The 14,821-nt window shown below is 36.0% G+C and overlaps 1 protein-coding gene across 2 annotated transcripts in view; it reads right to left on the reverse strand.

The window, feature by feature from the left end:
- Positions 1–14,821, reverse strand: part of LOC150091195 (integrin alpha-9-like) — a 688,379-nt gene that overhangs the window by 393,289 nt on the left and 280,269 nt on the right. For both annotated transcript variants that reach the window (XM_090374615.1, XM_090374611.1), the window contains exon 7: positions 2,025–2,135. In XM_090374615.1, the coding sequence (XP_090230741.1) occupies positions 2,025–2,135 (111 nt within the window). The remainder of the gene's footprint in view (positions 1–2,024; positions 2,136–14,821) is intronic.

Genomic DNA, 14,821 nt, shown 5'->3' on the forward strand with positions numbered 1-14,821 from the left:
GATCCCATCAGAATTCAGCGTGCTGAACCCATTCAAGGCCTTATACACCTCAAATGGGGGTTTGCTTACCTCCTTTAATATAACTGGATAGATCCCATCCACCCCAGGTGCCTTTCTTGTGTTTATCTTCAACAATTTCTCCTCCATTTTACTGGCCTCCATAGCCAGGTGGGGAGGAGCAGCATTGCGTAGCACATGCTTCTTGATTAGACCGCGGTTCGAGCCTGTCACCATCAAATACAGAGGATGCGGAAAAGTCGTCGAATGTCCACCGCATATCCTGGAGCAATGTGGCCTTAGTTGCTAATGCTCTTAAAAACCAAAACAACAACTCTCAGTTATTACAAGATTATCTAGCTTACTGCCAGAGTTGAATACACCTCTGGCATTCCCCTCACTGAATAATTCCTCGTGTGTGAATGTCGATGCAAAATATTCATTTAGTTTGTTAGCCACCTGAGCAAGGTCATCAACAGTTAAACCATCGATATCAAGTGGACCAATATGATTCATCCCCTTCCTTCTACAGTTTACATAAGTAAAGAACTCTTTGCTGTTTTTCTTTGCATTCCTTGCCAAAGATTTCTCATAATCTGCCTTCGCCTGCCTAACCTCCTTTGTAGCTTGGTTACAGATCAACTTATATCTATCATAGGCTTCTGTGTCACATTTTAATTTATATGTATCCCATGCATTTTTCTTCTCTGCCATATGTCTCATTAGTTCATCTGACATTCATTTAGGTCTAAACCTTGAACAATATTTCTTAGTTGATATGTAAAGCCTAGTAGCTTCCAAGATAAATTCTTTGAATGCTTCCCATTTTGAATTTGCCGTTGGTAACATCATCAGTTCGTCCCACCCCATAGAATTTCAATACTGTCTCAGACCACCGTAGTCACCTTTATGAAAGCAAAAACCCTTCCCTTTACGCCTGAGGGTAGGTTTTTTGCTCAAACCTACCCTCAGGTTTGAAAACCTACCCTCAATATTTCAAAATGGGTGAAATATTTCCGCGGAGATGGGAGAAATCCCAGGAGCCATTAGACACTAACATACCTTACACCTTACCTAAACATCATTGTTGACCCGATACACCCTTTCAAGGCAACGGTCTTCCCTCTGGCGGTGCCATCTTTCAGCAGGATAACGGGCCATGCCACACCGGCCGGTCCTCGTGTGGTTCATGCTGGAAAGTAACTCCAATATGCAGCATCTCAACCACGGAACTTATGGGAGTTAAAGGATCTACTGGTTACATGTTAGTACCAGATATTACATGACATTTAGACATCTTGAGTTTTGGCTGCACATGGAGGATCAACATCATATTAGGTAGGTGGTCAATGTTTTGTCTCATCGGTGTAGTTGCAAATGCTGTATAAGCATTTAGGGAAATTCCAACACGTAAAATTCGACTTAGTTCTAGAACGCAACCCTTAACCCAATCTGTGTAAGTCAGGGAGTGGCTGTATTCAATAATAATGACCCCTAATAAGTGGGGCCCCTATTTGACTTTGGCCCCCCCCCAGTTTATTGTTGGCTAGATGCACAAATCGTTAAAAATTGCCCTGGTATGGTATTAGCTATGCTAATACCATTTCATCTCTATTCACTGCAGTTTTGCTTGTGCTGTGCATCTGCCAACAATAAACATGCTTTGTGTGAAAAAAATTATTGTCCATAGACAGTAAATTCTATCATAAACATAACTAAAAAAACTTACATTTTTACTCAATTAAATTTTTTTCTGTTTCAGGAAGGACGGCAGTGGGCCCCTTTTTGATCATGGGCCCCAATGCAGCACATTGGCTGCATGGGCATAGTTATGCCACTGAATACACTGTTAACTGCTGGGAAAAAAAAAAATTTTAACTAGAAATATTCAAAAAGGGCATTCAATAAACATTTAAATTTGGAGATTTCAGGAATCTCTACATGCCTGATCAAGTTACAAAAGCTGATGTGCACTAGGAAAGGTTAAGTAACTTTAAATTAAAGCTCATGTGCATGCACACACCTACCTATGTAAGAGTTCCGGGAAACTTTTTTATCATTCACAATTTTAGGTGGATCAGGAACCAATGCATGAATACGATGATTACTACTAGGCATTATATAGCTGATAGCAGTTCCTGAAATAGATTCAATTTGTTATTAATTTTATCTCATTCAACTTTTATATTAAATCCCATTATACTTAAGAAATATCTTCCAGTATGAATTATATTGCAATAGAGTAGGCACCAAAACAAATAAGATTATATGTAAATCTTACTTAAAACATGTCTCAGAATAATTTTGCACATAGAGCAATAGCTTCTAGAATGAGCTAGAAAGAGTAATAGTATTAACCATATAGTGTAGGGAAATCAAGCTTTTGCTGCACTGGCTAAAAAAAAAAAAAAAAAAAGAAAAAAAAAAAAGTAGATAAAGAAACAAATTATATGCTTCCCTCCTCACAAAGGTAAGTATCCAGTTGACCTTTGAATTTATTCAAACTGTCAGCCTCAACTACCTAGAGGGCAATAATCAGTCTTTCCTCATACAGTCGTCTTTCTACTGATCTCATCATTCGAGTTGTCCATCTTTGGACCCTCTCAAGAAGCTCAATGTCTTTTTTTAGATGAGGTCTCCATACTTGAACACAGTATTCCAAATGTGGTCTTACAATTGCCTTATATAGTCGGATTATGACCTCCCTATCTCTACAGGATAGCGTTTCATAAATCATTAAGCATTTCAAGAGTCCTTCAAATGACAAAGCGGGAGGTAACCAAATTACATGATTCCTTCCAGAGATGTATTCAAATTTTGAATACATCTCTGGAAATTATTAATGCACTTCAATTTAACACTAAATAACATTGCAACCATACCCAAGCTCCGTTTGACACCGGCACACAAACAATATACACACACAGGCTTTAGAATGTGATGTTGTCACTTGGCAGATTCACCGTTCAAACATTTCTAAAATATGACAGTCATTTCCAAATTTCCCTACCCTGAAAAAAGTAACAAAGATTATGAAAATTCAAAAAGAGTACAGAGGAGATAAGATATGGGAATTTTATACAAATCACTCGCCAGACAGTGCTAATTAGAAATAATTTTTTTACACCTATGAATACTTTAGTAATTTTATCCTAACCTCCAAAACATAGTTCCATGTTATTTACAAAAATTTGAAAAGAAGAAACCTACAGAACTACTACATATATAAAACCTATGAAAGAAATCAAGAATTACATGTACAAAAGTTACAAAGACAATGACATCATGTTGTAATCACTAAGTTATGGAGGAGTGAAAAAAATTATTTAAACTCCTATACAATGTACAATCTTGAATGATAATAGTTGTCAATCTGATCATACGGAAGCATCAAGAAAAAAAATTTTGAATGATATAAGTAAGTAAAAACTCTGAGGCCTGGGATTAACAAGTTATACGTGCCCTATTTCAAATGGTTGTTGTCTGGCTGATGAAAAGTGCTGAGACTATTTCAGAAGAAAATGGATCATTAATACTGGCAAAAATGATGCAGAAAAAAAAAAGGAAGTTAATACAGAACCAAAAAAAAAAAAATATTACTTCATTTACCCATTCCTTCTAATAACATTATCCAACATGATTTTTATCTCCCCTAATAATCAGCTGTTTTAAGTCAATTTTTATGCAAAGATTTTGAAAATAATTCTAATTTCACAATTTCTACATACGGACTTTGCTGTTTATCCATACAATGTACAACTTACTACAATTTAGAGTATAGATGACATTGTATTACCTGCAAATAATAATGTTGTATGCACTCATACGTGGCACTAATATTGGGAAGGGTTAACCACATTCATCTCTCTCTCTCTCTCTCTCTCTCTCTCTCTCTCTCTCTCTCTCTCAACAATGGAAAGACAGTTGCTGCATATTGTTTGTCCTGTTTTGCTTAGCACTGTATTGTTATAAAATGGTGAATATGTTTACGCAAAGGAAGTGTCTAAGTAACCCTGACAATTTCTGTGACATGTGTGGACAGTTTACAACAAAAACTCCAAGGAAGATAATTTACAGTATTAAACAATAAATGCATATTATTGGTACTTTGGCTGCAAGAATGGTGATCATGCAACCAAAGATAGCAAAAAACTTGGACTCCACATATGTGCTATATTACCTGCACCATAAATCTGAGGATGGAGCTAATTGGGAAAATTAACACTATGCCTTTTGCTGTTCCAGTGGGGGGGGGGGGGGCAGCAAGAACTGTACAACAACATTATATAGGCCACCAAATGCCATTTAAAATTCCTTTTCTTCATTCCAATTTCTTTACTCAAAATTTAAGAGACATGTGATGAGCAAGGGGAATGCTTTCATTAGAACATATCCACAATGGAAAAGTGGTACCAAGGTTACTTGGATATTGTTGTAATAGGAGATTACCGTTTGTTTCCTAGGAGGGAAACAAAATGGACTATATGAAAAACTTAGCAGCAAACACTTCTAAGGAAATAGAATGTATGTAGTACACTGTACGTTTAAGTAAAGTATTTTAAAATAAATAAGATTCATTTTTAAGATTGCATATATATTATTGTACAATATTTTAGATTGGTCATTTGTTACTGATATTTTGAAGGCTTCCATAGTCGAGTGGTCAGGAGTGGGGGTGCAGTAGCACACGCTCTGAGTAGACCTGGGTTCTAGCCCCTGACTGCTAAATACAGTCGATCTGCCAACCTGCACTGGACCAGCGTGGCAGATTATGGTCCATTTCCCTCATCATAAATTGTTGAGGAGGCTTCCATCCTGCAGTGGGTTGATAAAGGGTGCAAATTTTACTGATATTTTGATATATCTTTCAGGGAGGATGGGGGGGGGAGAGAGAGAGAGAGAGAGAATTTTGGTTTTTTATTGGAGTCGCAAATCAGTTTTCTCTAGAATCTAAACTTTTTGAACAGAGCTACAAAAACGTTTTTATTTTTATTATTTTTTTTTTAAATCAGCCAATGTAATTTGCCCAAACTATTTTTAACTTTCTCTAAACTAACTTCCTTAACAATTAAATGATTTTTCTTAGTGACTTTAATATTCATAATTCCAGCTAGGTTCAATTTTCTAATTGCACAAACTCGGCTACTAGAGATGTTGAGGATTTTGCAGTAATTAAAGACACACAACTTGTTCATTTAACTACTATAATATGCAAATCCAAACTACATAGCATTCTTGCCCTTTAACTCACCAACAATCCTTCATAGTATTTCAGTTAAAGTTAGTGATCTTCTAGAAACCTCAGATCAACTTGACAATACTGTCTGAAAATGCACACTCAACCCTTTTCCCATGGCCCTTCCCAGCCCCATGTCATTTGGCTTTAGAAGAATACAAAACAAAATGATTTGCCCGATTCCTATTCTTCTTTTGCTTGACTGAGCAAATGTTTTAAATCTTCTGATTTTAATGTTTGATCCTCCTTTATAAAGTTGTCTTCATTCCCCTTTGCTATCTATTGGGCTGCTTTCTCGTACTTCACTGCTTTGAAGAAAAGCTCACAATCTACACTCAACTCAATTCAAAGGAGCTACTTGTTTGCAATGACTAGGGCTTGCTAATCTGTCTCAACTATTGCTCTACAGGTGCTAACTAGTTTCCTCACATTAGACCTATTATATCATCTTTAAAGGACTGTTACCATCTTTGTAAAGGCCTTCCGTACAACATTATGAACAATAATGAAGTTTTGACCATAAACTTGAAGCAACAAACTTTCCCATTTGTCCATAGATGGGTAACATAAGCCAGAATATCACCAATAGGTCAACACTGACAGAATCCACACTGGTTATCGCTGATCAGAGGGAAGATTTCTAGATAGTTTAAGAGTTGACAGTTAATTGATTTCTCCATTACTTTAGAAAGAGTAGAAGTAATTGCAATGGGACGATAATTGAATGGGAGGGATTTGTCTCCCTTTTTAGGAACTGGCTGGATATGAGCGAATTTCCAAGCAGAAGGGAAAACACCTTTGGAATAAGAAAGTGAAAAAAGGTGACACAGAACAGGAGTAAGTTCAGGAGTGCAGGTTTTGAGAATAAGTGGAGCTTTCTTAGCATCAAGAATGTTCAAAATCCTTCTCGCATCCTTTTGAGAGAAGACCACAGGAGGCATTGAATACAGTGTACTGGGAATGATAGGAGGCAGTTTACCAAGATCATCTATACATGAGCTGTAAGAAAAGTAGGATGCTAGCAGGTCAGCTTTACCTTTGGCTGAAGTGGAAATAGAACCACTGGTTTTGAGAGAGATGGACAAAAGTTACAGCCAATAAGTTTTGGTACCAGAATTCTTGGCTTATTTCAGCTTGCTTAATCATGCCAGTATAATATAGCATAAAAGAATACTAAACTAAAGTTGTATTTTTGGCCATCACCAGAAAAATATACAGCATTGATTTACTCTTGATTTACTGGGATCGGATTAACCGGGACACTTCAAGACTCCAAATTAAAAAATAAATAAATAAAAAATAAAATATCAACCAGAAATCAAAATTCAAATAATAACTAGAATAGGTATAAATAGAGTTTTGAAAGTCGCAAATAAACGACATGAAGCGCCGTTACAAGTCATCATTGGGAGATTAGTGTACTTATTATCTTTAGTTTAGTTGTTTAGCAAGTCGCGTGATAATGCAAATGTGTTTGTTTTAGTGCGTCACGTCAATTGTTGTTTCGTCGCACCGCAAAAGGACAAATTTTGTTTCGTTATTTATGTCAGGGATGTCGGTATTTATTTAGAAATCGTGAAAATCATGGGCAAACGCAAGACTTTTGCTTTCAATAAAACAAAAACTTGAAATTATTCAAAAGTTTGAAAATGGTGCATCTGTTAAATCTCTAATAAACCATTATAATGTTGCTGACCAAACCATATGCGACATTTGTAAAAAATAGAGGGAAGCTATTCAGTTTAAAATGGACATCGTAAAAAATAAAGGGACACATTGTATTGAACATGCGAGTAGTGTGTGGTAAGTTTTTTCGTTTTTTTATCTATCGCCATACTTTTTATGTAGGTTGCTGAACATTTCTCGATACAGTAAGTCCAAGACTTATGTAGCTTCAGACTTACATTAACATTAGACAAAATACAAGAAGCGGTGAAGGGATCGGCACCAATGAAGTCAGCTATAATACCCCAAGGATGCGAACACATCAGTTTTTACAGTACAATAACCTGCGTTTTTATTTCCTTTTACATTTTCTTTTCTTATGTGCCACTCCGGCTACTTACTATTTTTCTTCATTCTTCTGAGGATATTATGTGGTTTTTGTAATTTTGGCATAACAGGGATATAGTAGCAATATTATATTAGTCAGTCCCGAGTTCGTAAAACTCGACTTACATATGAAGTCCTGTAACGTACTCCTACATATGTCGGAGACTTGACTGTATTTTTGGATTAACTGGGAAATCGATTATCCGGGAATTTCTTTTTATCATCTATCCCGGAAAATCAAGTCTACTGTAATCCAGCCAAATATAATATATAAGAACCCTCAAATTCAAATTTGCAGCTAGTGATACTTTAACTGTTCATGGATTAATTCTCACTCTGATTAACATTGCATGATCAATGACTCTCCTGTCTCTTTCGGTTTTGATTTAATTTATTTTTTATTCAATATTATTTTTATTTTATTTTTTCTGGGGAGGCGAATCTTTTTTCCGCAGTGTATCTTCTTGGAGATAGACCAAGAAAAAAAGTATTTTTTCTTTCCCTTTTTTTTTCGAGGGAGGCATCCCTCAAAAAAAACAACAGTGCTGATACCGTGGAGGTATCAGCACTGTTGTTGCTGCCAGTTTTCCCATGCCCTTATGACATACAGGGGGGAAAAAATATATATATATTTCTCTTTTTTTTTTTTTTTCCCTTAAGAGAAGGAGGATGAGGAAGTCAATTTTGGCAGTTGTTAATAAAAACGCTTGCTGCTTTCTGGCTGCAAAGTGCCCAGTCAAACAACATCTCAATGTAACCCACAATTCATAAACTCCACAAACACCGAATGGCATTCGAGAATACTGTTAGCAGAAGAGTTATAAGGCAGAGATGAACTTGTGTTCAGCAGCTACCCTACATTAAAGATTTTCAGACGTGACATGACATTTTCTCACATATCAACAAGAAATACTCCTGTAGATGGAATCATTTTATTCCTCATTCCACCTTACACTCTCATCCTTTATGTAAACATTTGATTTTCAACAAATGTGCAAAGGCTAATCAAGACAGGAACTATACATTTTAAGTTTCTTGTATTCGGATCTCCACTTTCATTTTCTGCTAAAACATCTTTAGAAATGTTGTTGTTGTTATTATTATTATTAGCCATATGGTGCAAGGAAGCCTGAGGCTTATACTGCACCAACCAAAAAAAAATTCCTGAGTTAACCTGAGAGAGAGAGAGAGTGCGCAAGTCAGAAGTAGAAAGGAATCACCAAGAAAGAGAAGAATGATGATATCCAGCTCAAGACCCTGGGTGTGGCAAGCCTATACTCACCAGGTGTGAGCCCCTAGTGTGAATTTATCAGTCTAAAGTCAATTTTAGACAGCCTAAGAGCAAGAAACTTACTTCTTGTTTAAATGAAAATAGAACCTTCTTGTCTTTGGATAAAGCTATTTGCTGCATATTCTACCCATCCTCTGTTATATTATGATGATTTCTAATAAAGGCAACTTATTAGCATTAAACTTTTCCCTCTAACATTTGGATCAATGATCACACTAAATCACCTGCTAGCATGGTCTGGCGCCTCCGTAGCCAGGAGCAGCAGTGCATAGCACACGCTTCTTGATTAGACCGAGGTTCGAGCCCGTGACCACCAAATACGGATGATGAGGAAAGGTCTGGGAATGACCACCGCATATCCCCGGAGAAATGACCTTAGTTGCTAATGCTCCTAAAAAACCAAATAACAAACAAACCTATCATGGTGACCACTTACACATTCCATTCAAAGTGTGCGTGTGTGCATGCGTGCGCGCATGTGAGTGTACATTTGGGGGGGAAGATACATTAGAAACTCAAGCAGCTGCTCTTGACCTTTCTAAGAATTTTGATAACACATGGTACAAAGGTCCAAATAAGCTCCCACCTTATGGATTAATGACTGTCTTTTGAAACTAGATAGCCAGTTTCTTTCTGGTACCAATACATAGCTGGATGTATTTCAATGACCTCACACCGAATGAAATTACTGTTTTGCTAAATCTCACCTTCATGTTTGAGAAACACTGCTTTGCAAAAACAGCTTCAACTTCAAATATCCACTGTAAATTTCTTAATTGCTGATTTCCAGATAAATCTCTAATGGGGCAAACAAAACGTAACTTCAGTCCTTCTGAAACTCGGCCCCATCTTATTTCTCTCAAAAAATTAAAAAAGTATGCATCATCAATAACAGCCAGATTGCTAGAAAAGCTCACATATCTTTATTACACTAGCTTATACCTAGAGAAGTTAGAAATCAGGAATAACACTGAGTTCTAGCTTCTTTTGGCATAAGCACAATAGCAGTATTAAAAAACTAAGTGTTTTTTCACTCTATGTTCCTTCTTTTCTAAACAGCTACAGACCATACAAAGTACAAATATGTCTCTCAATGGAATACTGTTCCCACAACTGGTATCCTCAGAACTTTTTCAACTTCCTAGACTCAATTATAAAAGAGGACAGTCACATTGATTAATGCCAATTTATTAAAATCTCTCTATCACATAGACATCCAGTTTCAATTGCATGCCTTTTCTAAAAATATTTCCATGAACAATTTCGCTGAACTCGCATCTGTAAATCCACCTCTTCTTGCTTCGAAAAAAAATTAAAAAACACATGCTTCAACTTTTAACATCCATTCACTATTCAAACACCTAGAACTTTGCTCCTACTCATTTCTCCAGTCTACTTCAATTCTTTGAAACAACCTTCCGTCATCTGTATTTTCTGAAATTGGCATCTACAGAAATTCACTAAGAGGAGGCAGTGATGACAGTGTACTGATGTCGGATTTACTTAATGATGTAACCAGCATAAAAACCCTTCCCTTTACCCCTGATGAATACTTCATCATGAATACTTCATCAGGGGTAAAGGAAAGGATTTTTGCTTTCATAAAGGCTACTACAGTGTCTCAGAGATTTTTTAGGTTCTATACAGGGGGACCAACTGATGATGCTACCAACAGCAAATTCTAAATGGGAACCATTCAAAGAAGTAATTTTGGAAGCTACTAAGCTTTTTGTTTCAAATAAGAAATACTGCTCTAGGTTTAGGTCCAAATAGATGTCAGATGAACTAATGAGAGGTGGGACAGAGAAGAAAAATGCATGGGATGCACATAAATTGTCAGGCAATACAGAAGCCTATGGTAGATACAAGGTAGTCTGTAATCAAGTCACAAAGGAGGTTAGGCAAGCAAAGGCAGATTATGAAAAATCTTTGGCAAAGGATGCAAAGAAAAACAGCAAGTCTTCTTTACTTATTATATCAACTCTAAAAGGAAGGGGATGAATCAGATCGGTCCACTTCATATCAATCGTTTGACTTTAGATCAGTGGTGTCCAACCTATGGCCCACGGGCCGGATCCGGCCCACAAATAAATTTTATAAGGCCCGTGCGGAAAGTAAACTAAAACAGCATCGATAGCCACTGCATGTACAGGCATGCAAGCGTCCAGCTCGACTGTATCAAACATGTACATGTGGTTCAGTGCAATCATATGTACGCTAAATACAGTTATGTATTTTGATATAGCTTGTTCATTGCATTGAATTAATTATTAATTTGTATTGAATTAAAAAACCATTCTTAAAAATGTTCCAAAAGGTGAAAATCGATTTGGAGTGTCGTGTTTTTGATCCAAGGTGAGCTGAAGACTATTTCTTCAAAAAACAATGGGTTTGGTGTCAGGAGACTGTGTGAGTTTTTAAAGAATATAATTTAAAACGACACTGATTCCAATCATAAATCTTACAATCAACATAAAGGAGTGCTGCGAAAAGAAGTGTTCAAAGTTACAAAACCAATTAAGAAAACAACAAAATATATTGAAAGCATATCAGTCAAGAAATTTATCTGCTGTACAAATCTTGATAAGTGGCTCTATATGCCACTTATCAAGATTTTCTAGATCTTGTTGCACATTTGATTGCTTTTGAAAGTAAATAGTTCAGTGATGGTGAATTTGTTAAGTTGTTTGTTAAAAGTTGTAGAAGAAATTTGTCTGGAGAAACGAACAATGATACAAGACATTAGTTTGTCTCGACAAACAATTATGCGAAGAGTAGAAAATATTGGAAAGAATCTGTTCGAACAACTTTTGGAAAGCATAAAACAAATGAAATATTTTAGTGTGGCACTGGATGACAATATTGATGTAAATGACTCAGCCCAACTCGTCATCTTCATATGTGGAATTAATGATAATTTTGTACCAGTTGAAGATTTATCTGATCTACAGCGTATGTGCGGAACAACTACAGTTGAAAATCTTTTTGAAAATTTTTGCCAATTTATTCGAAGAGTTAGGATGAAATATTAAAAACTTGGTAGGAGTCACAACTGGCCGTGCAAAAAATATGATTGGTAAAAACATTGGGCTTATGGGTAGAATAACCAAGGAAATGACAGATATCGGAGCTGAAACTCCGATTGAAATTTACTGCATTGTGCATCAAGAAGCTTTTTATGGGAAGTATTGGATCTCCAACACGTTATGAATGTGGTTATTTCAACTGTAAATTTTACAAGATCACATAGCCTTAATGTGGCTGTTGAAATATCACTGAATGTTTCAACACAGAAAGAGGGAAACCAATAAAACAACTATCAAATAAGGAATGGCTATTTGATCTTACAATTCATACATACATTTCTAGCCATTTAAATGCTCTTAATTTAAAACTACAAAGAAAGGAAAATTGGTCTGATTTGTTTGATGACATCAAATCATTTCAGAATAAGTTATTATTTAAGTCACAGTTGAGCAAGACAATTTAGTTCACTTAATGTTGTACTGAGCTAAAAAAGAAAAACATTTCCATATAATCGTTGCCTTTCATTATTAATTACTTTTTGACTAGTTTGAAAGTCAATTTTCTGATATAAAATCCCATTAAAAACCATAAGCTTTTGTTTGTAAACCCCATTTACTTCTCTGGCTGAAAACTACAATCCCAGATTGCAACTTGAAATTGATCTTCAAGCCAAAATATGATTCAAAAATAAGTATATAGATTGCAAAAATACACTATTTGAATTCTACAAGACTTTCCCATCTGAATATGTGTCGCTAATAAAAGAAAATGCCACGAAAATGGCTACTTTGTTCGGATCAACATATATGTTTGCAAGCAGATTTTTTTTCTCTCATAAAATCAAATAAATATTTAAAAAGAAACAGAATAACAGTTGAGAATTTTTTTTTTTTTTTTTTTTTTTTATAAAAACCCCAAACATGAGGTATTAGAACCTATAGTAACGGTCATGGGTTGGAGGTTAAGAAGACATTTGTTGACATTAGACTTGAACCTCTGTACACTGTAATTTTTAGGAAATACGTATGAAGGAAGGTTGTTCCAGAAAACGGCAGTTTAATTAATAAACAAGATGAAAAGTTGGTTCTGTGAATTTGAAGTTGGACAGTAAATGGATGTTGGTTGGTGGCAGCACATGTTCAGACTGTTTTGTAGAGAGAGAGAGAGAGAGAGAGAGAGAGAGAGAGAGAGAGAGCGGGAATTATACAAAGAAAATTCAAAAGAACAGTGCCCGTGGATATGGAAGTATCTGTAGAAAAGGCATGCAACAGAAATAGTACATCTATGAGACAGCGAGTGGAGAGACTCTGTTAGAGAGGAGTCATTAATTAACCTAACTGCCCTCTTCTGATTGGAATCTAGAAGCCTGAGAGAGATTTTGGGGCATCATCCCAGATGTGGGAACAATATTCCATAGTAGGGTGGATTTGCGATTTATACAGAGTGAACAGCTGTTTGGAAGAAAACTAACGCTGAGAGCAAAAGAGAAAACCAAGTTTTTTAGATGCAGAGGAAGAAATGTTTGTAATGTGCTTGTGCCAAGAGAGAGATCAGAAGTCAGGGTAATCCCCAAAAAAGATATATCAACTTGCCTAGAAATCGGAGTCACGAAAGATAAGCATAGGAGCAGAAGAATCCTTTTTGCGAGAAGACAGGACTTAAATTTAGAAGGACCGAAATCAACTAAGTTGTCTTTGTCCCACTGGAGAATTACCTGGAGATCGGCATTTAAGGAATTGATTGTGGATATTCGAGAAGTTGAATCTGATTGGGCAGGGCTTTGTTGTTGTTATTTGGTTTTTAGGAGCATTAGCAACTAAGGCCATATTGCTCTGGGATATGCGGTGGTCATTCCCTGAATGACCTTTCCGCATCCTTCGTATTTGGTGGTGACGGGCTCGAACCCCGGTCTAATCAAGAAGCGTGTGCTACGCACTGCTGCTCCTTCCCACCTGGCTACGGAGGCGCCATTGGGCAGGGCAAGATTTGTCAAACTGGAAATGGAATGCAATGTGCTATCATCAGAAAAACTATGGTTAGGATCAATGAAAGGTCATTAATATACAAGAGGAAAAGAATGGAGGAAAAGAACTGAACCTTGGGGGACACCACAGCATTAGTAGTGGTTAGAAGACAGAGCCATCCCCCATCACCCTCCGTGAGCGGTTAGAGAGAAAACTGGATAACCAATTACAAAGAACAGTTGGCAAACCATAAGATGGAAGCTTGTTTAGAAGATGTTTAAGCTAAACACAATCGAAAGCTTTTGAGATGTCAAGGGCAACTGCTTGTGTTTCACAGAACTTTTCCATTGAATTTGTCCATAAATTGGTAACATAGCCAGAATATCACCTGTGGACCGACACTGGCGATCGCTGATTAGACGGAAGGTTTTTAGGTAGTTTAAGAGTTAACGGTTAAGTGATTTCTTCACTACTTTAGAAAGAGTATAAGTAATTGGATGGGAGGGATTTATCACCCTTTTTAGAAACTGGCTGGATACGAGCAAATTTCCAAGCAAAAGGAAAAACACCTTTGAAATAAGAAAGAGAATAAAGGTGGCATAGAACAGGAGCAAGTTCAGGAGCGCAGGTTTTGAGAACAAGTGAAGAAATACCATCAAGACCTGGAGCTCCATCAAGAAATAGCATCAGGACATAATCTTCATTATGTATTGAGATTGGAGCTACAAATTTGCAACCAAATTTTGAACAATTATTTAAAAATATCCAGCCTCAATCATCTCATTAAATGTTAAGTTTTGTTCAGTAAATGTTATTGTTATTGTACTTAATAAAATTTTCGAATATTTCAATTTTATGTTTATTATTATATTTATTCATTCACCTTAATATTGAAAAGCAGTGATCTTTTCCAGGTTGTAAATTCTCTAAGAGCATTTAAAAGCAAAAGTAAAGTTTTTTTGTTTTTTTTTTTAAACAAAAGTGAAGTACAGTATTTCAAAGAGAAACAAAAGTAAAGTATTTAAAAAAAACAAACAAAAATAAGTCATATTTTTATAATTTTAATAAAATCTAAAAAATAAATCACTTAAATCACTGACATAGATTTTTGCACATAAGTGCTGGGAGTTTGCATTTTTTTTATATATAGCTTGAAAATAAAAAAACTGTAACATGAAATTAGAAACTTCCTTTTCCGAGTAACAAGATATAGAAAATGTGAAACAATTTTTTCTCCAATCACTTTGTGCGGCC

This window comes from Mastigoproctus giganteus, chromosome 1 (assembly GCF_048544385.1).
Source record: "Mastigoproctus giganteus isolate SK-2022 chromosome 1, ASM4854438v1, whole genome shotgun sequence".
Lineage (NCBI taxonomy): Eukaryota > Metazoa > Arthropoda > Arachnida > Uropygi > Thelyphonidae > Mastigoproctus > Mastigoproctus giganteus.